Source organism: Hylobates moloch, unplaced genomic scaffold (genome assembly GCF_009828535.3).
Source record: "Hylobates moloch isolate HMO894 unplaced genomic scaffold, HMol_V3 SCAFFOLD_5, whole genome shotgun sequence".
Taxonomy (NCBI): domain Eukaryota; kingdom Metazoa; phylum Chordata; class Mammalia; order Primates; family Hylobatidae; genus Hylobates; species Hylobates moloch.
This window is the reverse complement of record NW_026652280.1, coordinates 33,213,093-33,238,353: the sequence shown is the minus strand read 5'-3', so window position 1 is coordinate 33,238,353 and position 25,261 is coordinate 33,213,093. Positions and strand designations below refer to the sequence as shown.

General features: G+C 50.6%; 1 protein-coding gene across 1 annotated transcript in view; it reads left to right on the top strand.

Moving 5' to 3' along the window:
• Nucleotides 1-6: 6 nt before the first annotated feature.
• The window catches only part of ARK2C (arkadia (RNF111) C-terminal like ring finger ubiquitin ligase 2C), a 126,729-nt gene continuing 101,474 nt past the window's right edge, over nt 7-25,261 (top strand). The window contains exon 1 of the mRNA XM_032152397.2: nt 7-100. Coding sequence (XP_032008288.1) covers nt 40-100 — 61 coding nt within the window. The 5' untranslated portion in view covers nt 7-39. The remainder of the gene's footprint in view (nt 101-25,261) is intronic.

Sequence of the window (25,261 nt, the reverse complement as noted above, 5' to 3'; positions counted from 1 at the left end):
GCCGCCGCCGCCGCCGCCGCCGCCGCGCGAGGAGCCAGGATGGTCCTGGTCCACGTCGGCTATCTCGTGCTTCCAGTGTTTGGCTCTGTGCGAAACAGAGGTATCGCTTTTTCCTTTCGGGGTCTGCTTCGGAGCGTGGATCGCCGCAGGCACCGGGGCGGGGGCGGGCGCCGCGGGCGGCCGGGGGCTCAGGGCACACCCGCGAGGACGCAGGGCGAGCGGTGGCTTCCCCCAACCCCCTTTTAGGGGGACCCCCGAGGGTGGGGGCGGTCGCCCTCGTGGGAGCTTTTGTAGTGAAGTTAGGGTTTGGCGAATTTGGGTCCCTTCCTCCCCAGCCCCATTTTTTATTCTTTGCGGCGGACGTGGTTCCCCCAAATCACAGCCCCTTCCCTTAATACCTAGCCCTGTATGATCGAAAGGAGAAAGATACATGACCGTGTGTGTGTGTGTGTATGAGAGAGAGCGCGCGCGAGAGCATGCTTGGTTTTCTGTGGTTTGCTTTTTTTGAGGTATATGTGTGTTTTGTGTTATGTGTGTTTTGTATTTCTTCATTTTTTGGTCATTAGTACCGATGGCTGGCTAGCTGGGACCTGGGTCTCTGCCCTATCCCATGCCCCAGCCCCCACCCTCTCGTGGGCACTTGCACGATTTTCCATCCCATCCTTTTTTCCCTTTTAACCCTTTTTGTGCATCGCCCTTGTGCTATTGCCCTGCTCACCCCGCCCCCCGCAACTGTCTTTGTATGACAGTTGCATACACGGGTTCAAGATGCTTGGGCGCGCGCGTGTGTGTGTGTGTGTGTGTGTGTGTGTGTCTGTATGTAAGTGTGTGTGCATGTGTGCGAGTGTGCGCGCGCGCCTCGGAGAGTCAGACCTGCGCTGCTGTGCCCCCCTTGGGCCCGGCTGGAGCGGGGCGTCCGGCCCTTGGGTGTTGTGCTGTGTGTGAGGATGAGGTGGGAAGCTGCCCCCACGCCAGGCCTTTGCCCCGGGCAGCGGTTGACAAAGCAGCGGGCCGGCGCGGGCTTTGTTTTTAACTGTGATAAATGGGGTGTGTTTGCACGGTCCCCTTTCCCCACATCCCCTCTCCCTCACATTCTGCTACAACAATAGCTTGATTTTCCCCTCTTCTCCCCACCTCCACTCCACATTTCTTTCATTTTCTTTTAATAAAAAATTCCCACCTCCCAAGCAAATCCGAGATGCATTTAGATTCATTTTTTTTCTTTTTTGTATTCTGCCTCTGGACTCACATTTCTCGTCTTGGAAATGTTTCTTCTATCCTCTCCCACTCCACGTCTGCTTAAATCCCTGCTGGCTCAGGCCCTCCTCCCCCTCTCCCCACTCCCTCACACACAGAATGATGTCTTCCCTTGGCCGACCAGGGCTCCTCTACCAAGTCGGGGTGGGGGGTGGGGTCGCAGGGCCAGCGCTTTAGTGCGCCCCAGGGGCCCGATTGGGCAAGAAAAGGAAAGCCCAGCCCTATTTTATCCAGCCCAGCTGTCCCCAGCCCCGCGCCTCTCCCCAGAACCTAAAAGGCAAGCTTGGCCCCCTTAGGCCTGTTTGAACCGCAGTTTTTTGTGTGATGATAGAATGATGACATTCTGCATTTATCAAATCTTTTTTTTTCTTCATTGTGTAGCTCAGTGAATGGTCAACTCGCTGCTGTGTGCGCTGTGACCCTTCTGCCTCCGCATTTAGCTGTATTGTGACACCCTCTTAACCATTTCCTGTCTCCATCTGAGGAAGGCATTGCTATTTAAGCGGCAGTATCCCCTATCTCAGGCCAGCCTAGCCATGGGGGTGAGGGGGAGTGGGTGTGTGAGGAAGAAAGAGGGGGGCTGGATACGATCTCTTTGAAATGCCACCCCCTCCCTCAATACACAATTATCTCTTATTACTTGGCATTTCCTCTTAAAACGGGTGTGGAACATTACACTAGGCAGAAATTCAAAAATGATTAAGAAGGATGTTGAGCCTGAAAGTATAATTATCCTGATTAAATCATTACCATCCTCATTAATACCACCAATCTCTAAATACCATCGCAGGATGCTGATTCCATGTTTTGAAATTCAAATTGCTCAGCTGCCTTTAAATTTTATTTTTAATACTACCTTCTCCCTCACCTCCCCCCCCACAAAAAAATCCAACAACACAAATTCTGCCCATCAGTTAAAGTTTACTTTCATGGCAAACATGCCCACAGGAAATTCAAGGGCTGAGGGGTGAGTTGGTCTGTGGGTAAAATTTAGCACAATGTGATAAGAGTTCATGACCTTCCGATAGAGGATACTAATGCTTAACTCAACAAGGTCCTAAACCACAATCTTCTTGTAAAACTATTAGAGAGTTTGCCAGCTTAAATCTGTTCTTTTTAGTTTCCATTGTAGTAGTGTAGGATGTAGGCCATTTCAGAATAGATGTAGAGAAATAACCATTTTTGTATCTTCATCTTGTTTAGCCGAGTACATTGCACTGTAAATCCCTGTTAAGTGGATTCCTTTTGCCTTGGCTTAGAGGCTGCAGCACCCCATTTTTCAGTTATCTGGGTGGCTATCAGTTAGCTTCTTGGCAGCACCCAGGCATAACTGAGGATTGCACTTAGTTGGAGGCAAAAAATGTTAAACATATGTCTTTAAAAAATCTTTGATGAAATGACAGTTGCTGCTATCCCATAGCCTCTGAAAACTTGGTGCACCAAGGTCCCTGGCTTAAGTGGGAGCTGTGGCCATCGCTTCTTAATTGTTTAATTGTACAATGTCAAGAACATCTTTGGACATCCGCCCTGGCCCTCAGGGCTGCCCCTTTAACAGCCGGCTCCCTTCTGCTGCTCGCCAGCCAGACCTGCTTGAAAACTGAAACAAAACAGCAGCAATAATAAAAGAATAAGGCCTCTACTTTGAGGGCCCTTCCAAAATAAAGTCCCATATAGCCTCCCCAGACTGCCATTTGGCAATCTGAAAACAAAGAGAAAAAAGAAAAGAAAAGAAAAGAAAAAAGAATCCCAGCAAAATGGTTTTCCATTAAACAGGGGTAGCGTGTTCTGCTGTGCTGAATTACTTCCTGTTCTTATTTTGTGGGTAATTTTTTCTGTATCAAATATCCTTTTGGTTGTGTATCTTTTTCACCTTTTCTTGTACTAAAACTAAAGCATGATCTGTATTTTTTTACATCCCCCAGTTGACAATGTACAGCGCTCGGTTAGAGATGTTACCCTGCTGAAACGTACTGTGGTCGTGTAGCCCGGGCCATCTGCTCATTGTACGCTGCTTTTGTTCTGTTGCCCTTCCGAAGCATGGTGGGCCCAGCCTTTTTTTTTGTATCGTGTGCATGACGACATTGTTACACACAGAATCCACTAATACTAATATACAATCTCTCAATAAAGAACTAGTTTTCCTATATTAACCTAGTGTGCTTTTTCTCTTGCTGTTTTCCCATTTATTGTCGTATCCTGCTGTTTAGATTTTCCCCCCTTGCTTTTCTATCCCCACCCTCACCCACCCACCACTCCCACCTCCCATTGTAAGATTTGAGTGAATGCCTTTTCTTTTTACTTTACTTTTTTTTTTTTTTTGTGGTACAGATATGGTGACTTTAATCTCATTTAGTCCATATCTTTTCACAATAGATGTCTGGGGCGATAGGAGGGGCCAGTTGTCCTGTTACACTAAAACAGTTCACCTGCCTAGAGAGAACCCCTACCTTTGGCCGCCTGTGTACTCAACAGCCTCCACATTTCATCTTAGTTTTCAAGATACATGGGCACTGGGTTTATGATGCTGGTGAAGAGAAGGGGATGTAACACTTAGGTTGAGAAAAGGGATACTGTTCTTAACTAGCAATCTTGTAGCATTTCAGACTCGCCTAAAAACCCATTTTGAGTTGTGTTTTAACTTTTCTGTTTGCTGTCTCATTGATTTACTGTCCTTATAAATCATGCTGGGGGTGACATGTTACATGTAGCTGAAGCCATGATCTGGAATTTTAAGGTACCCTCTTCTATGTGCATATTTAAATTTTTAGGACTTGCAATGTAAGTTTTGCGTTGAGATCCTGGATAAGGAAGATGTTTGAAACAGAAACTGACTCAGACCACTCCCACCCCTATCCCAGGGCCAGCAGCGGACCTGTTACTGTAGGAATAAGAGGGTCTGTGCCCTCTGCAGGCTGTGAGCCAGTTAAAGCTGATTATAGCCTAGTTTTCCTGACAGCTGCTTCATCTATGGCCCTAGGGCCTCTCTTAAGAGAAAAGACAGCTAAGATCTCAGCCATTGTCTAAGGGTGTGTGTTGAGGTGGGGAAGGGGGAGGGGGAGATCAGGAGCAAAGTCAGGACCTAACCCCAAATTGAGTTGGAAAAAGAACACTTAAAATGTCTTTTTTTTTTTTTTGCATAATTACATTGGAGAAGGCAGTGGAGAGGTATTTTTTTTCCCAGAGTGGAACCCAAATTCAGCCATTTGTCAATTACACCTATTCAATTTCAGCCCAGAACAAGCCTTGCTAAATGAGGCATTTTAGACACTGAGGAAATGAGTTGATTAAAGAAATTCCTGGTTCTTTCAAAGGGTCATCATTTTGGAGCTGCTCCTCTCTTGGCCGATGTGCATTGTCCTTGCTCGCCTGGGCTGACTGACTCCCGGGCTCACCCTGCTCCTTGCCGGTGGTTGCACCCTTGCCTGACCACAGTGCTTCCTTGCCTTCTTTGTGGCTTCATGCAACTCTCCACTCCCCCCATGGCTGCCCTCTCTGCTCTGGCCCTCTTTGTTCTCATGCTCTTCCCAGCCTGGGTGGGAAAGCTGAGCTGATTTACTGTGACACATGGACACACATGGATGTTCCCAGTGGAGGCTGTGCTGTAGTTTGTGCAAGAGGAGAGACACAGGTCTACAAGGCTAGTCCTCTGAAGATTTTGTTTGTTTCTTCTTCTTCTTTTTAAATTTTCTTTTACACGAGACTTAGAAAGCCTCCAATCCAACCTCAACAATAATAAAACTACCCTGAATTGAGTGATCACTCTCATATTTGCCCTAGAAAACAGTGGCTCATTAGATCAATCTTAACCAATTCCAAGATTTCATTTTTCTAAATTTTTGTTATATGTCAGAATTGTTTGAGAATACATTTTGAGGATGGTTAGTAACCTAGTAATAATGTAGCAAGCTGTGGGTTAACGGGAAATCATGTTTTAGCAATGTATGCAGTGCATTTAATGTTTGACCCAGATTGTCTGAACTAAACACTTACATATTAAGGATACTTTCCCTGTGACTGGACGATTCAGGAACTACAAGGCCATTGTTCTTTATCTTTATTCTCTCAACCACCTGACACATATCTGTTGTAGCACCTTGACTTCAGGATTTTGGAAAACCCATCAGTTCAGTGAATCCTATGTCACAGGCTTTGTAATAAGATGGAACACAGCTCTTCTTTCTGAACAAGAGAACTTCTCTCTTGAAACTAGCATCAGAAAGACCCACTAAGTTAATGAGTTTTCTTTAATAATAATTTTCCACAAACCAGCAAATACTATTAGTCACTCAAATTTAGGGAAAAGACCACCAAGAGTGTTGAGGCCCTAATGTGCAAATGACAGGGCCTGGGCCACCCGTCTTCCTTTTGCAGTTTTCTCACCTCCTGCCCCACCCTGTCCTTCCCATCTTTAAATAAGTATCCTGCAGTGGCACACTAGATGATTTAATGGTTTTCTAGGCTACGGAAGCAACAGTTCTGTGCTGGATCCAAGGGCAGCAGGGATCCCTTTTCTGAAGCAAAGGGCAGGAGACAACAGGTCCTTGACTCTGATTCAGGGTGTGACTTTGGTTCCCTCAATCCTACTCCACAATTGTCACACAAATCTGCAAGACACTTGTGTCTTAGTTTCTCTATGGATCTAAACAGCTTTGTAAAAATTCCCGGCTTAACATTGTATGAATGTGAATTAGTATTTATTAGTTTCTGGTATGGTTTAGCTACAGATAAACCAATATATTTCCAAGAGAATTGGGGGAAGGGGAAGGGCTTATCTTGGAAAGACTCAGATTTTCAGGATAATTTAAGAACCAAAAGCAAATGCTTATAACCCCATAGCCAAACCACATGCAATGCCTGTACTTCATGTGTTTAGTTGTTCATTCATTCACCCACTCACTTGTTTGTTCATTTAGTTAATGAGTGTTCATTGAATACTTACTTGGGGCCAAACACTGCGCTAAGGGGGATACAGAAGAAATGGAGACCTGAGTGCCTGCCTCCTGGGGCTTATGCTGAGATTGAGGGATGAATGCTTAGGAAACCAGATACTGTCTAAGATGTTCTGGGCCAAAATGTCCACACGAATGGCAGAATGTCCTGACTGGTGAGATAAAAGAGCTCGGAGCAGTCCAGGGTTTGAGTCCTAGCCCCATCTTGACCTGGAAGGGTGAACTTAGGCCACTGCTTTGAGCATCCTCTGAACAGTGATTGATGACTGCCATGAAACCTACCTGATAGGCTATGTCTAAGCTATTAGAAGATACCTGGCATGCAGCAGGTGCCTAGGATGTGCCAGACAGCTGCCCCTTCCCTTCACAACTGTAGGTGTTTACTGGCCAGAGGATCAAATAAGGTCAGAGGTGAGCTTGCTGCAGAGGCGGGTTTGCGATGTGCCTCAAAGGGTGGTGTGTATACAGGAGGGAGGAGGATGAAGAGGAGAGAGCACCCCAGGTGGAGGGAATGAGTGATTTTGGCCAAGGCCAGTGGCTCTGCTGATTTGGCAAGAACAGAAAGTGCATAGCAGGAGGGAGCAGTGTGTGTTGATGGGGGGGGAGGGGGGGCACGTGTGCAGGCCTACAGGGAGCACCAGGATCATTGTCCTGTCTTTGAATGGCTCTCCTCAGAGCACAACTCCAGGAGTTAAGCAGCACAAGATCTGGAGAATGTGGGAGAAAAGGCTTGAAGAGGTTTTGAAGCCAGTTTCTGAAGGCCTCTGGAAGAGTTTGGACTGGCTCCTTTGGCCTTTGGGAGCTCTGAGGGGAGAGGGCTGTTTAAACAGTTTATTCTGCAGCTGATGACAGAGGGATGGGGCTAGGGGCTGAGGTCAGGGAGGAGATGGGACAGGCTTGGGGGGTGGGGAGGAGAAGAAGGCTCACATCAGGGGCTTTACTGTAAGGTGGAGTAAGCAGGATTGAGTCTGTGTGGAAGGGGCTGAGGGGCAGGAGGTCTTTGGGGTGCTTTGGAGAATATAAGACCACGAAGACAAATGGGGAACATGGGAGGAACAGTCCATTTTGGTGAGAATTGAGTTTAGTGTACAGATAAGCACATAGAACTTCAGACGCCAGAGTGGCAGATGAAAGGGGAGTGTGGCAACGTCTGGGAGTTGAGACTTCTAGTGCTTTACATACAGATTCCTGGTTGGGGTAGGAAATGAACTTCAACAATAAAAACTCCTCATACTCACATGACTTGTCCCCCCAAACTCTGTTCATGCCTGAAACCCTTATGAGGTTATTCACATGTGTCTTTACTGGCTTAGGTCACCCCTTTAGCAAGCTTTCTTATAATATGAACTGCTCCCGGAGTTGTACCAATCAGTATCCCGAAATCCCAGTTGGAACAAGTTTTATCAAACTTTGCCTTTCTTGAAAAGACAGACCCCAAAGTGGGCAAGTACCAGGAGTTTTGCCTCCATTACTTTGCAAAAGGCCATCCCTACACATGGCAGCAGGAGGAATGGGAGGGAGCCCGACCCAGTAGTGTATTGGCAGAGGAGAGGGCAGGGAGTGGAGACTGAGGACAAGGACAGGGGCTCTGATCTCAAGATTGGTCCTGTCTGCAAAGAGGGGTTTTTTCCCAATTCAAAGCTCTCTCTTCCATTATCTCATTTCCTCCTTGGCACAGCCCATGAGGAGTTAATTGGGAATCAGAGGAGGAAGCTGAGGCCAAGAGTGGTGAAAGACTTTGCCACCCCTCCTGACTAGCTAGTAAATGGCTAAGCCAGAAGGGGAGCCCAGGCGATAGGACACTCGACTATGGCCCCCTGCACTGCCTGCCATGGCCTGCATGCGGCAAGGAGCCTCATCAAGACCAAGGCAAGAATGAGAAAGGAATCCCTGCTTTCCTGCCATAGCCGGTGGGACCGATTCTGAATGCTAGGCTCTTTGTCTACAGTGGAAGAGGATCTTTCCAGCTAATGGCCCGCCAAGCTTCCAGGGGGTCTAGACCCCCAACCCTGAGCCTTGCATGTCCCAAAAGGGGACTTTGAGAGACAGGGAGGGTGCATGGTGGACCAGAAACTCTCCAGAGTAGGAAATGAACGGGACATTGGAACCCAGGGTGGAGAGTCCTTTCACCCTTAGATGCCATCTCAGAGCAGGCCTGGCGGGCTTGCTGGAGGAACTCCAGGGAGGTGGAGTCTGTGCGCTGATTTCCACAGAAATAATAGGTGTCCCCTTCCTGAGGCTTTGAGCCCCAAGGTGAGGGCACGTTTTGCATTTTTTCTTAGATTATCTTGAAGCCTTAACAAATTGTATCTATGTTGTTTCACAGAGATGATAGAATCACCCTCTGGAAAGTTTAGAAAATAAACTAAAGGAAAAAAAAACCTCATAGGAGTCCATCCCTCTGTGATCATGTTAGTGAAATGCAGTCATATTTTTGTTCATATATTTGTTGTTATTTTTGGGGGGGGTGGAGCTGCAAACACAATATATGTATACTTTTTACATTCTTTATTTCCTATTTTACATTAATGCCACAGACATTTTCGCATTCTGCTATGCTGTTTTCACAAGCACCGCTTTTAATGGCTACATAATATTCCACTTGAATAGTGGCTCAACAGCTAAGTTTGCTGGCTTCGCATGCACTCAAATTGCCATAGGTTCTAGGCCGCCTGGTGCTGCCCTAACCCACCTCCCTTGGACTGCTGTCCAGCCATGTGGGGAGGAGGTGGTGAGTGGATCAGGTGTGACAACTCTCACTCCTCTCTGCCCACCAGCAGCCCCTTCCATCGAGAGGCCCAAATAAGTGGAGGGGAGGCAGATAAGAGAGGTCTGGGGAAAGGAATATGACTTGAATAAACTATTCTGAGACCTAGATTCTGGTCCACAAACTTCCACTGTGATCTTGAACAGGTTAGTTTCCTTCCATCAATTCTCAGTTTTCCCATCAGTCAAATGGGTACATCTTATGGCTTGTGCCTTACTGGACTTTTCACGTGAAGTAATGCATAGGAAACAAGTCAAGAAGCCAGCCAAAGGCGACAGTGAAGATCATCACTGGCATTCTTCACAGTGGTGGTGCTCAGACAGGCCATGTGGGACAGTGGAAATAGTCCTGGCTTCATGGCCTCTCTGCCAGTAACTACCCGTGTGAGGTCTTGGCCAAGCCTCAGTACTCTGCGACTTCACTGCCTATCTGCCAAGGGAGAGAATTGGCTGGATTGCGCCTGCCTGCTCTAAAACACTGTGCTTTCCTCGTGATGAGAAGAGCTTCTATTCCTATCACCTTTTTGCTTTTTCACTGGGAAAGTAGCCACATGACCTTTAGGACTCAGTAGGCACGTGAACTTCCATTGGCCAGGTCATACTGTGCAGTAGGTGGGAAGGGAGCAGTAATTGCCCCTGCCTGGCTAGTAGCCCACCCAGGGCATGGGCAAAGCCTGGAAGCACAGACACAGGGCTCCTTGACCCCGAGCTCAAGGCTGGCATAAGTCTGGTGCTGCTGCTCTTGTTGGGCCACTGAGTGGGACATTCCCCCGGATGCTGCTGCTTCGTCCTGCTGTCCTTTCCTTGAAACATGCCCCTGGGGTGTGCCGCTGTGCGCAGCGGAGCCCTCAAGGAAGTCCTCCCTGCCAGAGAGGGAGGGGGATGGTCACCCACGTTGGCCTCCCCTGACGACGCTGTATCCCTCAGATCTAAGTGCTGGCCTCCCCGCACCTAGGAAAGGAAGCGGTGGCTGCTGACTCAGCACCAGCCTGCAGGTGGAGAGGGGGTGGAGGAGCTCTCTGAGGCTGGGAGGAAGTGAGAATTCAGTGGACACCTGTCTCAAGGAAGGGCAGGAAGCGTTGGAACAGCTGCTGTGCCCCCTCTGAAGCTGAGCGGGAGGGAAGGGGTGGAGGCGCTCTCCATGTCTTCCCCCTTCTCCCCCCGCCCCCAGCTAGCTTGCTTAGCTGCAGGCTTCCTCCCCCATGCCACCCCCTCCTCAAAAGCTCAGGGGCCCCCTCCAGGCTGCCTGTGCCCGAGGACCATGCACCTCCTAGAACACCTGCTTCTACTCCTCAAATTCCCTCGAGCTAATGGGAGCATGTGCCCGCTCCCACCCCCAGCATGGAGACACTGGCCTTCCTTAAGCTGAAGGATGGCTCCTCCCCAGGGGACCTCGGCCTCCGAGGTGGGCTTATTCCCTGGAAGGGGCAGGCATGGACTCAGGGGAAGGGACCATACCTGCCCCCTCTGCCTATGACATTTGGGTCTTCTGACCAAACCTGAAAAGTCAGATTCTGGGAAGGTGAGGGAGTGACAGTGGGGGACTTGGGCCCAAAGAACTGGTCCTCGCATGGCCCAGAGGTGTGTGTGACCCCATCTCTGTGCTGAGGAGGGAGACAGCGGAGGTAGCTGGGCCAGAGCCTTGTCTTGGTTCTGTCAGCACCCTCCAGAGCTCCTCATCTTGGACACCAGGGTGGTGGGCTGTGGCCCAGGCCTCCCCTCCGGTGGGCTCATGTCCCTCAGGGCGGAGGGGGACATCAGACCTGTCTCCCTCCCTAAGGGCTGGGTCAGGAGGGAAGCTGAGCTTGGGAGGCAGCTCCTGCCTCACTCCTTCTGGCCAAGCTGATGCTGAGGCTGCTCTGGGGCAGGGGCGCCTGGGATGCAGGGGTGCCTGGGATGCAGGGCTGCTGCCTGCCACCTGCCACGGAACCAGAGGGATAGGGCAGCAAGGGACAACTGGAAGGAAGTTTGCGCCCGCTGGAACCAGAAGAGTCCAGCCCTCTCCCTGCCAGGAGGAAAGGAACTAAAGGAGGGGGTGAGGGAAGAGAGGTCATCTGAGGTGAGGGGGCAGCAGCCAGTCCCCAGTTTGGTCTTCCCTGGGCAGGTGTGATGGGAGTGTTGATTGAGAAGGTAGGAGAGGAGCCCAAATGCCAACCTGAGATGGCACAGTCCCATCCTGAAGGTCCCTGACAAGTCTCAGTTTCCCCCAGCAAAGAGGTGGTGGGAAGGAGGAGGGAGGCATCAGGTTCCCGCCTTCTCAGCTGGTGTCTCTCAGCCGTCTCCTGGGTATTCCCTAAGTCAGGGCCCATCCCTGCACAGGTGCACCTGGGGAGCATCTGGCTGGGGGGTGGACTAGATGTGTGCACAGCAGAGAGCAGAGTCTTGACTCCTGGGGCAAAACAGGGCTTGGGCCTGCTGCAGGATAGACACGATTTCTAGTTTTACCTCTCAATTTGGGGAAAACATGAAGTTTATATTGAACTAGACAAGCCAACTCTTCTACCTCCAGTTGCAAATTTTACATAAACTTTTGAATGACAATACAGAATTTGGTGACGTTTCATTCAGGCAGGCCAGTCCAGGCTGTGCCCCGACTCCTGGGGTGGCTATACACTCCTCTGGCATTTGGGTCCTTCCAGGGGTAAGTGACAGTAATACTTCAGGGTTGCCCCAAGGCCTCATCTTCCCAGAGCTTGGGGACCCAAGCTGTTCAGTGGCTGGAGAGTCAGAGCTGGCTCTTGGAGCTCTAGTCAGGATTGGAACTTCGTTTCTTGACTCTGAGGGCTGGTGGGCATTTTGGGTTTTGACTCAATCCCATTTGTAAGTGGCACGAGCTATGACAGCTATGGGGTGCTTTGTGGGAGGCATGACTGGGTGAGGCTTGAGGACAGCTTGGGTTTAACTGGGCAGAGAGAGAAGGGATGGCATTTCAACATGGTGGCAGATCCTCATGTGTGCCAGGCCTGGGAACCAGAGCCTGAGAGGGGAGGCCAGGAGACGGAGAGAACCCCACCAGTGGGTGGGAAGGGGATCTTCTGAGGGGGGCACAGGACTCTTTATCGTGGTAAAACATATACGGCATAAAGTCTGCTGTTTCAACCATTTAAAAGTGTACTACAATTCAGTGGCATTACATACGTTCACAGTGCTGTGCGAACATCACTACTTTCTATTTCCAAAACTTTTAAATCACCCGAAACAGAAACTAAGAGCTCCCTTGGGTTTAGGGCCTCCTCCCAGGCAGGTCAAGGGCTGTGTTTGCTGGGTCTTCTTGGGGGCCGAGGGGATGGGAAACTAAGCTGTAGCAAAGAATACACAGATTTTGCCATCAGGCAGTCTTTAGCTTGACCACCTACCAGCTGTGGGACTTTGGCCCTCTCTGAGCCTCAGTCTCGTCTAAAAAAATGGAAATAATTGATGTAAATACCAGTGTCACAGAGCAGTGAGGATGAAAGAGAGTTCTCATGCATATAAAGTACGAGACACCCGAAATCCTGGGAAGTGTTAGAAAAGATGGCCATTTCCCAACTCCCACCACACACCCCACTTCCCCCATGCAAACACACCTCTGCTTGTTCAGGCCTGGGACAGTTTTAGGGGTCTTAGGGGAGTGCAAAGCAGGCCCTTGGGCACTCAGGGAAGGGCTGGGCATGTTTTAGCTTAATTGTGTAAGTAGTTACTGAGAACCTGCTTTGGCACAGACAGCCTGTGACCTGTAGACTAACTGGGGAGATCCCCGAACACTCCTGATGTGGGTGGAGAACGGGCAACAAGAATGGCCAAACAGTGGTCATGCTGGCCAGAAAGTGTGGCCCAGCAGGGAGGTATCTTAGCGCACGGGATGGGGAGAGGTCACTGAGGCCTGGAGAAAATCAGGAGGGCCTCCTGGAGGAGGCAGGACTGGAGCTGTTCCCCGAGGAGGAACAGCTGTAGCTCTGCTGCCTTGGGGAGTGATCGGGTCACCCCTGCTCCCTGCCCCTCTCCCATGTAGGCCCAGATCTGATCCAAGAGGTGAATGTCAGAGTCCTGTGGCTGTCACCCTCGTCTGAATTTTCTTTTTCTTTTCTGCAGCATTGGGCCCTCTCATTTCATTGTCATCTCTCCCATTCCAGTCTCCATCCTCCCTGCCATCCCCTGGCCCTGGCCATCCTGCTGAAATTCTCTGCCTCCTCTCCTGCCCCTCTGCTCAGCCGAGCTGCCTGAGTGCTCCAATGGGTCACCGTGCCACCCCTTGAAAGAAAGTCACGTGGAGGGGTTGCTGCTCGAGGGAGCTGGGGGCTTTGCGTCCTCGCTCTGAAGTGGGCAACCCTCTTGGGGCACTGGTTCTGCTCTTTGCAGAAAAGGGTATTCATTCTTACCTGCCAGGTTGAGTGAGGATTAAACGAGACAGTGGATGTAATGTACCCACCATGAATGGCTCCTGGCACAGAGTAGGGGCTACACTACTTGTTCCATACGGCTACCTGCAAGGGAGTTGCCATGCACAGAGTGCCCCTGCCTGCTCCTAGGAGGCACATTGAATTTAGTAAGGGAAATAAAGGGCAGGGGAGAAACTGAGCCTCAGTGTTCTTATCTGTAAAATGGGAACAATTATAGCAAGTCCCCCAGCAGGGTGATGGTGAGGCTCAAATTTGATCATGGATTTGTTCAGCTCATCTAACACATACGCACTGAGCACCTATGTTGTACCAGGCCCCATGCAGGCATGGGGGACGCAAGGATAACAATAATAACCATAAGGGCAGTAGCAGATGCTCACGTAGCACTTACTCTGTGCCAGGCACCCTCTAAAGCATGTTGCCTGCCTTAAAAATACTGAGCCACGTGGGAAACAGACAGACGCAGGAACAGCATGGCCCTAAGGTATGTGCTGGGTGTTCTCTTAGCCTGTGGGAGACATCCTGGGGAGGGCAATGCCTGGGGGAGCTGATGCCTGGGTGAGTCGTAAAGGATCTGGTTGCCCAGGAAGAGGTGGGGTGAGGGTGTTGTGGGCCAAGGGGCTGCAGGGGTGAGGGGAGGGGAAGGACAGGCTGAGAAGGAGAGTCATGCAGAGGAGTCACTGGGACAGGGAGCTGGGGGGCTGATGGCCTGCAGGGAAGCTGGGGCTTTGTCGGCCCTCCTGGTCAACATGGCAGCTTTGCCTATTGGCCAGTGTTGCTGGTGGTTGATTGTCTTTTGTCAAGAATAAAGTGCACACAATCTATTCAGAACCTCTATATGTCCTGAGCTAAGGGCTGAGGGTACAAGAAAGTGAGGCAGAAGTTTCAACAGACCCTGGTGAAGCAATGCTGGGGCAGTTACCTCCACAGGAAGAGGTAGCATGGGCTACTGTTGGGAGGGTGGGAAACTTCAGAGAAAAGAGCAGAGTGGTGTGGTACCTGGGAGACCTCCTGGAAGACACAGGGGTGGGACTGACACTTGAAGTAGGGGCTCAGGGCAGCATTTTCCACACTGTCCAAGCAAGCACCGGGGCCTCTTGAGCTGTTAAAAGTTGTTTCTGCAGAAAGGTTACATATTCCAACAATTTGGAAATACTACACACTATATCCCGGTCTTGGGGAATCCCAATGCGTATTAGCAAATTAAAGTTCCTGGTAAGTCCTGCAACCAAGAGAGCCCTTTGGTTTTGCTTTAGCAGCATTTCCCAAAACTATCTGACCACAGAACTCTCTCTCTCTCTCTCTTTCTGTGTGTGTGTGTGTGTGTATGTCTTTGTGTGTGTGTGTGTGTGTATGATTTCTAGAAGCATACCTTGAACTTGATTGCATGGAACACAGTTTGGGAATGCTAGCCTGGCAACTGGGTCATCTAGCTCAAGACTGGCCAGAAGCAACTCCTTTATACTGCAGAGATAGGGAGACTGAGAAAAAGGCCATAAAAGAGAACTCATGGATTGGTGACTGCCTGAATTACTTCCCACCATAGTCTTCCTCCTAGAGTGCCATCTTTACCCACTATCTTAGTACATTTGGACTGCAATAACAAAATGCCATAGACTGGGTGGCTTATAAATAACAGAATTTTGTTTCCCAGTGTACTGGAGGTTGGGAATCCAAGCTCAAGGTGCCAGCAGGTTTGTTGCGGGTGAGGGTCCACTTCCTAGGTGGCTGTCTTTTTGCTGTAACCTTGCATGGCAGATGGTGCGAGGGACTCCTCTGGGGCCTCTTTTATAATGGCACTAATTCCATTCATGAGCGCTTCACTCTTAGAATCGAATCACTTCTTGAAGGCCGCATCTTTTAACACCATCACCTTGGGGGTTAAGATTCAACATATGAATTTTAAATGTTTGAGGACACAAACATTCAAGTCATAGCACCTACTCTAGAGAAGACTCTAGAGGGAGGTCAGTGGTGAGCTGGCCTCTCATTCCCAGTGGCATTTTTGCTGGCCAGCCAGGGGAAGCTGCCAGTGGTCACAGCTCTGGAGGGGGTTCTTGGCCACTGGGGGCACTTGCCTTGTGCCAAAGCCCTATTCAGCTTAGGGCCTTCCTTCTCACCTTCTGTCTTACATTTTTGACCTTGTCCGGATTCCTTGAAGTGGAGTTTCTCACCTATCTAGTTGGGCACCCCTTGCCCAGTAACCCACAGCTACATTTGACACACTGCACACGACCCACCCAGCACGTGATGCTCACATCATCGTGTACCCACATGGTCACCCTGACACATGCCCATCCCCCCATGGGCCCCATGAAATATGCATTTACACGTTCATCCACAGTTCACATACAGTTATAACAGCAGCACGCATTCATTTACACGTACGTATCTGTATTAGATGAGAATATACAGTACATATACACACCCACATTCCACATGCCAATACATGCACAGACTCATACCACTCACCACTCACGTACGTGTACACACATGCACACCCCATGATACATACCCACAGAAATACAGGCTTAAATGTTTCCAGAAGGGACTCCCTTCTCCTTCTTTTCTCTGACATGTCATCTGTGCCCCTATGAAGCCCCTACCCAACCATCGCTGAATTCAAACAATATTTCAACAGGAGATGCAGGCCTTATCCAGGAAAACACCATGCATATGCGTGTGTCCACATCTGCAGGCCAGCCGCAGAGCCTGGGCCTGTGATACCAGGTCACAGCTGATTCGGTGTGCTCCCCGCTATGATGGAGAAAACAAGTGTCACAAAGCTCTGTTTGGATGCCATGTGGCCTGGGAGGGCTTCCTGGAGGAGTGGAGTCTTCAGCTGGGATGGAAGCGTGAGGTCCATGTCAGTAGAGCATGAGAGAAGGGAGCGCTGAGGTTATGGGGGTCACACGAGGGGTGTCAAGAGGGGCGAGCATGGCCGGGAGCCCCCCCAACCCCAACCACACCTGCAGCAGTTACAGGAACAGCTTGGGCAGAGGTGGAGGAAGACGCAGCAGGACCAGGAAATGGCCAGCAGCTCTCTGCTGGCGCTCCTCCTGCCACCCTCGGTGATGGCACTGACACCTGGCTGAGGTCACCAGTAGCTGAGAGACTCCTTAGCTAGTGCTCAGCTGTCACACTGGGGGAATGAAAGAGACCATATGATACTAATGTCACTGTCCTGCTTTATAAAGTGTCCTAACAAGCTGGCGAGCCAGGCACACTCAGTCTTATTTACGGCCACTATTATTTCTCTGACATCGAGATTAATTTGACGATAGCTGTTTATAAGCTCTTTCATCATCAGATGGGCCCATTACCTGGGAGGAGAAGAGGGCCGGGTTTAATTTGTGAACAGTGTGCTGAGTTCCTCTGCCCCTGGCATGTGTGCAGGAGGTGCAGCCATAAATCATGGCAGACGCCAGCAGCGCTGAGACCAGAGGGCTGGGAGCTGCCCTAGAGGGCAGACCCCAGAGCTCACGTGCAGCAGAGGGGCTCCCTGGCAGGTGTGCCGGTCTGCAGAGCCGGGGAGGGAGGCAGGGATGCACAATCTTCTCTGCTGGGAGGAGGCCCTGGAAGATCACCCTGCCAAGGAGCTTCCCACTGGAGTCGACACTAAGAATCATCTGGAAGCTTGTTAAAATACAGATGACCTAGCCCTACAGAGTCACCACCTCTGTGAGTGGAGCTTGGGACTTCCCTCCAATCTGGAGTTTGAGGGCTGGGGGCAGGGATGGGCTGTGAGACAGGCTGGAGCAGTTCCCTCCAGGTGCCCCTAGTTTCAAGCAAAGGCGTCTCTTCCGTGGATATCTGAGCAGAAAAAGACAAGATGAAGAGCTGACAAATAATAGACCTGGAGCAAAAAGCTAAAGAGATTGGGTCCTTGAGCCAAATGGTAAGGTTTGCTAAGGCTGTCTCCTTGAACCTGCGGAGCCGCCCTGCCATTGTCCTCCCTCAGCAGCCCAGCCCCTTCCTGCTAAGCAGGACAGAAACATCAGCTCATGAGGGGTACCTCGGGGCTTTATAGGCATCATCTCTTTGTCCTCTGGTGTTGATCTTTGAGTTACTTTTTTATGAAAACCTACTGAAAGATAACTTAGACAGTTCTCAGTTACATCGCCTGGAAACAGGCCTAGGTTTAAGTCCAGCTTGGACCCCAAGCTCATGCTCTTTCCATGACCTGAAGCAGTGTCCCAACATGGGGGCAGGGCCTGGCTATGTCAATCCACTGCACACAAACATTGCAGGCTCAGCAAACGGTAAATCTATTGGTGTGTGTTGGGATGGGGTATCCAAGAATGTGAGGTGATAAGGAGGTCCTCCTACACTGTGTACCTAGGCAGTTTTTCTCCTAGGGGTGGGTATATTTCCTGGGAGCCTCTGGAGTGAATAGCCTTCAGAACGCAATGGAGTCTTCCTGCCTTGGTGGCCTGGCAGACCTTGTCACTCCCAGGATGGCAGCCCTGTCCTCTACCTCCCAGGCCTTGGCCTTCCTTTCCCCACCATTGGCTCTTGACAGCCTTTGCAGGGCTCTGCTGGAGGCATTTGGCAACCCTCCAGGCTCCCATCCTCCTTGGGGGCCTTGGGTCCTATCCAGGAGGTTCACCTTGATGAACTCCAGCTGGTCAAAGCCCAAAAAATGGGAAGGCAGCCAGTATGGACTCCATCAGACTCTTTCCCCAACTAGAATCTACACTTTTGTTAATGTAGCCTCAGTTTGCATTGGCTATTTTGGGTACACATCATCCTGTCCCAAGCTTAATTCATGTGGACCAGAGCTCCCAAATCTGATAACACCTGCTATGGAGACTCTCATGTTCCAGCCTAGTAGAGTAGGTTTATTGGGTCAGATTAAGCTTGGCTGTGGTAACAGAGATCCAAAATAAAGATGGCTTAAAGGGATAGCAACTCTCAGAACAGCCTAGAGTGCTGCTCAATATCAAGGACTCAGGTGCCTTCTCTCTTGTTGCTCCACCCTCCCTAGGGTATGGCCCTTTTCTGCATGGTCCAGGATGGTTCACACCTTTATCCACTTTCCAAGCATCAAGATGGAGGAAGAAGGGAAAGGTCAGAAAAAGCATGACACAGCACTGCACAAGTCACCCCCACTCACACCCCATTGGCTAAACTGGGTCACGTAACCACCCTTAGCTGTAAAGGAAGCTGGAAAGTCTTCTATACTGAAGGCCATGTGCCCAGCTGAATTCAGGGGTTGTATTACCATAGAAGGAGAGAACAGATAATAGGGGAGCACTCAGTTGGTCATCTCTGCCTCAGTTGGTGCTTAGAACCCACACGTCAGGTCTTACATTGATCCTGGGTGGAGTTCCTCCCTTGTCTACCTTTCTTGCATTAGTGGCACTGTGGGTGGGACTAGCATGCCCTCCATGGCTTCACCCAAATAGGCAAAGACATCCCCAAGGTAGGAAGTGAGAAGCCATCCTCCAAGTTGGTGTCAAACCACCGGCCTGTGGTGATTGGATGTGATTACTCATCTCATTACAAATCTTCCTGTCTCGTGACTAGCTTGCATTTTCCATCTTATCCAAAAGACTATAGTAGAATGTTAGATCTAAAAATGAGATGATGTCTGTGAAGTGCTCAGCCCAGGGTGTGGTGGACAGAAGACACTGAATGAAAGCTGCATATCCTTGGGCAAGATATTTAACCTCTTGGTGCCTCACTTTTCTCATCTGAGAGATGGGGATGTCATCGTGACCTCCTCCATGGATTGTTGGAGAGATACAGCCAGAGTCCATGGAAAGCACTAGGTGCAATGTCTGGGCCGTGAGTCAGACTGCTGGGTGAGAGCAAGGGTCTGTGACCTCCTGACAGGGTTGCTGTGGGAGTGAAAATCTGTGTAGCTTTTAGCACAGGTGCCTGGCAGGTCGTAGGCACTCAATGAATGCTAGTTTGCTCCCCGTCCGCTACCCCACTGTCACTGGTAAAGGATGTTACCTAAAAACCCTTAATCCCACTCCATCCCTCTACAAATGGAAGTGTGTGGGAGGACTCTGAAAGTCAGAGAGTGGGAGTGACGGGGCCCCGGAGACGCATGCTGCTGGCAGGCAGGGGACCAGGACTCTGGCTCCTTCCCACAGCGTTGTGGCCCCCTCCCATGCTGCTGCCTTGGGTCCTTGATCTGAGAAGGGAAAGGAAACGGGCCCTCCAGAAGAGATAACCAGATACAGACAGCCCATGTCGAGGACCCAGAGACCTGGAGTTGGGAGATGGAGTAGCGGGGGCTTGTGGTGGGGTGGCCTGGCTGGGCCCTAGGTAACTCTGCCTCCCGTTCACCAAGACCCAGGTCTCAGGGTTTTATTGGAAGCCTGGAAGGGACCCCAAAGATATTTAGCCCACCCCCTCATTTTACAGGGAGAGGAAGGGACTTGGCCAAGATCATTTAGCTGGGGAGAAGACAAGTTCCCCACATCTCAGTCTCCACTCTCACTCTAAACCAGGAAGGCAGGAGCCACAACGTTCACCAGGTTCCCCAATTCTCTCCTCTTCCTTTTGCCCAAATTTATGAATTGTTTCATTTCTTCCCACACCGTAGTCACTATGTCCAGTGAAGGCCCAGGGAAAGGCATGTGTGTTAGCAGAGATGCCAACACCAGAGACAGGGGACACCTCTTGAAGGAGGTAGCTGTGATGTAGGGGAGCTTTGCTGGGCCAGGGATTGGGGGTCTGGGCTCAGCTCTACAAGTGTGGGCAGAATTGGACACACCTCCCAGCATTAGAGTGATTAACTGGTGCAGGTTTGTACACTGCCAGGGCCCATACACACACTCAGGCTGTAATGATGGGGGGTCCTCAAGCACGAAGTGCAGGATTGGAGGACACATGATCAGGGCCCGTAGGCGCCCAAACCCAACAGTGCTGCTGACAAGATGGAGTCAGCTTCCTTAGAGGCCGAACTTGAGAAACCTTTACAAGAGACTTGAGAGCGGTTAGAATATCTCCAGGGTCTCTGCCCGATCTTCTCTAGGGTTTTCAAAGACTGTACCATCCCTGCCAGCCACAGCATCAGCACCATTCTAAGATGCATGCGCTTTCACATTTCACATCTTGGAAACTGGGATGCACCTTATAAGTGTCAGTTTGTCCTAGTTTAATTGCCTCTTAAAAATCTTTTAGTGGTTCATAAAGTGATGGTCCACTGTGCAATAGATGGCCTCTTAGGGCTGCTGACATTTGGCATTCATTTTGTGTGTGCTCCATACACAAAGCTTTGGGGCCTATAAGTAAATCTATTGACTCTTTAAAGATAAACATCAGTACCAAGTTTGTGATTTATGAGACCTAGGTTTCTTTTTCACCATAGACATCCTACTTCATCTTGCTTTATATATATATATATATCTATATATATTTCGAGACTGAGTCTCACTCTGTCACCCAGGCTGGAGTGCAGTGGTGCAATCTCGGCTCACTGCAACCTCCGCCTCCCAGGTTCAAGTGATGATCTTGCCTTAGCCTCCTGAGTAGCTAGGACTACAGGCACCTGCTGCCATGCCTGGCTAAATTTTTTTTTTTTTTTTTTTTTTTAGTAGAGACAGGGTTTCACCATGTTGGCCAGGCTGGTCTGGAACTCCTGATCTCAGGTAATCCACCCACTTTGGCATCCCAAAGTGCTGAGATTACAGGCATGAGCCACCGGGCCTGGCTTGTTTTAATATTTTTTTAACATAGCGGCTCACACCCAAGAACTCAGGATGAACACATCTGAAGCGAGCAGAGGTCCTGAGGTCCCTCTGAAGAGGACCAACCTGGTTCTCTCTCAGGGACTCGGAATCCTCACTGGTTCTATGGGATGAGGATTCTCCTTCTGCCTCATTCTCTAGGCTCTGGTGAGGATCACAGGAGATCCTTGCTGTCTGAAAGCCTTGGAAAGGACAGAAGTGCCCCAGTCTAATATTCTAGAAAAAACCCTGACTTTCTCAATGTTCCTTCCCTCCCCAAACCAGCGGTCCCAGCTCCCATCTGTGCCTATCTGAGGACCACCTATTTTTCCAGACACTTGGGAACCGCCAGGAATGCTGGCCTCTCCTTCTCTTCTTGCTCCTCCAGCAGCCACAATCTCTAAGTGCCCCGGGCTGCCCCTGAACTCAGTGCCTGCCTGGCTTCCTGGCAGAGCTCTGGCTCCCCTCCATCTCTCCACCCGTCATGTGCACACATGCCCCCTCAAGACCTTCTCCAAATCCAGCTTTGCACATGATCCAAAGCCTTGTATGGCACCCCTGTGCCTGCAGGACCCTTAAATATCCAGTATGGCCCTGCCACATTGGGTATGTGACTGCCGTGGATGATGATGACGACAATGGTGATGATGATGATGATGCAGACGGGCCTCTGTAGTGGGTGGAGGCATGGCTGAGGGACGGGGCTGCTGGGCCAAGGCACCGGTCTGGTCCTTGGCAGTGTTCCCATGGCCCTCGGCGCTTGGCCAGGACAAGCTTGGCTCCATGCAGGCCCCTGGCCCAAATCTCCACCTTTCTTCCCTTATTCTCTCCTTTATTGACTACTGAAGTATTAATTAAGCCCTTACTCTGTGCTATGCAGAAGCTGGAAAAGAAATTGCCTTATTGTCCATTTATTCATTCATTCTGCAAATGTCAATCTAGTGACCAGCCGACCGTGTTCCAGGTGTGTTCTAGGTGCAGAGGATGTGGCATTGAACAATCACCTGATTTTAAGAAGCTTGCATTCTAGTGGGGAAGGCAGGCAGCAAATAAGCAGGCCAATAGGTAGCACATCAGAGGTGACATGTGCCATGGTGCAAAACAGCACAGGGTAAAAGGGTGGTGATGCTGGAGTGGGGGTGGGGAGGTGCTTATTTTATGCCTGGCACTCAGAAGGAGCCTTGCTGTCAGTGTGATATTTACCAGAGCCCTGAGCCTGATGGCAGAGAGAATGGGAGCCCTGCAGATCCCAGGAGTTGATTCTTGCCTCTGTTGTCCTGGGCAGGCACGGAGTGCGTACTTCTTGCCTCCAGATCAGGTACTAAGTACTCTGAACACACAGAAGGGAGTATTCAGATTCCATCATGGGTTCCCACATGTCCAGCCCCAGACTCAGGCAGCTGAAGGTTGAGAGGATGCCTGGGGCTTAGCACCCTCTCCCAGGGCTCCACCTCCCCAAAGCCCTTCTAATGGCATTGTCATCTGCTCCTTCCACCATGTCACCTCTTCTCCCCGCAGCTTCCTGCCTCAATTCTAGATGTTGGTCTCATTCAGGCATGGTGCAGGAGACAGAGGCTTTACATTCAGGGAAAATGGAAACTCCAGAGGTTAAAGGGGCTTCCTCTGGAGCCAGATGGAGCCCCGGCTGGAAAGGCATGATCTGTGCTGTGCATTGCAATGCTGAGTTCAGCGGGGGGACAAGTGGCTTTGTCCAACTCCCACACCTGTCATTTGGGCTACCTGGGGAGCTTACAAAATCCACATTCCCAGGCCCTACACCAGATCTACCTTTCTGAAGTAGAAATCTGTATTTTTATGTGTTTGCGAATTTCAAATATGAACTGGTTGTTTTATCATTAAAGAGAACAGAATGCACATAGGAAAAATATAAACAATATGAAGGACTTCTCGCTGAATAGTAAGTTTCTCTCCTGTTCCTCCCACCTCACCCTCGCTACCCAGGTCTCTTCCCCATTGGTAACAATGGTCAGTACCCAGCATTTATTAAGTACCAAGCACTGCTCTAGCCATGGCCTAGACTGTAGTGAACACAGCCCGGGTGGTCCCTGCATTTGTGGAGCTTAGAATCTGGTGGAGGTAACTGAGAGTAAGCAAATCATCCACAAGTCAATATGAAATTGTGAAAAGTGATGAGGATCAGAAATAAAGAACAGGGTGTCAGGCAAGAAAACAACAGTGTGGCCTGATTTTGGCGGGCTGTGCTGGCGGAGGTGGTGGTAGGGTGAGAATTTCTTGAACTCCTTTGCAGAATCCCGGGTGATTGTGAAGGAACCACTGGGGGTCTCAGGACCCTTGGTCAGGCCACCAGTCCCTCTCTATCATCTCTTTCTGTGGGGCACTGGGCTCGAGGCCTGAGGCACAGAGGACAGCAGGATGCCTCCAGATGCCTGGGAGTCACCCTCCAGTTAGGGAGGCAGGAATTGCCTCCGATGAGGGGTCTGTTTGCTTCTGTGGCTACTGTGAGAAAATAGCACACGCTGGGTGGCTTTAGACAACAGATGTGTTCTGTCACGGTGCTGGAGGCTAGGAGGCTGCAATCAAGCTGTCCGCGGGGCCAGCCGTCTCCTCTGAAGGCACCAGGGAAGATTCCTTCCTCGTCTCTCCTCTCTTCTGAGGGTTGCTGGCAGTCACAGTCCTTGGGGCTCCCTGGCTTATAGCCGCATCACTCCAGTCTCCGCCTCTGTTGTCACAGTGTCTCAGTGTCTCCACATGGCCTATCATGACATTGTATTAGGGCCACCCTCATCCAGTATGACCTCATCTGAACTTGATCACATCTTCAAAGACCCTATTTCCAAATAAGGTCACACTCACAGGTACTGGGGATTAGGACATCAACCTATCTTTTCAGGGGGCACAACTCAAACGACAGCTAGGATGAGTCATGCAGGCCTCATGAGCTGGACCCCCTGTGAGGGCTGCAAGGGTTCAGAGAAGAGGGCATGTTTTGCTCAGGCTGGGGTGGACAGGGCAGCGGGCTCCAGGAATGGGAGGCCTCCCTGTCTGAGAGGATCCAGGTACATGGGGAGCAGGGCCTAGTGTGAGCAAGTGAACGAGTGAAGGACGGCAGAGGCAGGAACGCGCACAGCACACCCGGCCACAGGACAGGCTCTGCGGACCTCAGAGCTGCCCTCTAGGACTGGGAATCGCGTAAAATGAGGCCACGGCAATTATGAGGCCTGAAGCGGATCCGAAAGGTAACCCACTTGCTCCTCCCCTGAAGGAAGCTGTGGGGCTCTGGAGTGGCCTCAGCCTCCCTCTGTGACCTTCCTCAGCTCCTGCAGCTCTGGCCTTCAGGTGCGATGGCTGCGGAGAAAGGAGGAGTAACTGTCACCTGGGCTCAGAGCTGACCCCTCTCCCCAAAGCCCAGAGCCTCCGGCCCTTACTGACAGGTTCCAGACCCCCAGGAACACCCCTTCCTCTCCTTCTTGTCCCTACACTGACCAGCTTCTCACCCCTTCCTTCTCACACGCTCAGGGAGAAACCCATGGGCAGAGTGACACATGCCTTGGTCATCACTGTGTCCCGGTGCCTAGAGGAGGGCCTGCTCAGAGCAGCCTCACTAGAAATGTGCTTTTGACTTAAAGATCACAGTGAGAGGAGAGACTGTCTCAGTCAAACCCCCAGACTCTTGTCCCCACAGAGCCCCAGGTCCCCTACCCCTTTGTCCATGCCGCCGTGTGGGTCAGGAGAGCTAGGCTCGAGTCCTGGCACTGAGCAGACACAAAGCTTGGGCAAGTCACTTCCCCCTCCCTGTAAAAAGAGAGGCAGTAACATCTGCTTCCTTCATAGGGCTCCCATGAGAGGAAGATGTTAGAAGCTAGAACAATACAATTCAATTCAGTCTGACAATCTGAGCTTCTGCATGGCAATTTCTGCATGATGCCAGGCCCAGGGGTCCAGGGTGGACCAGGTGGGCTGTTCCCTGCCTGTGGGGTCATGGTCTGTCTGCTGGGAGAGAGGGATCTTATGTAAGCAGTTCACAAAATGATGAACACGACAAAGGGGGTGTGCAGGCAGCTGTGGGAAGGCACAGCTGGGATTTCAGCTGGTTCCAGGGTCAGGCAAAGGCCTCCTGAGCAGGTGGCACATGGAGGGGACCTGACCACTGATGAGGAGTTAGCCAGATAGAGTGAGAAAAGGCTTCTCAGCAGAGGGAGTAGCATCTTAGAGGCCAGGGCTCATGGCTTGTCCTGGGAATAGC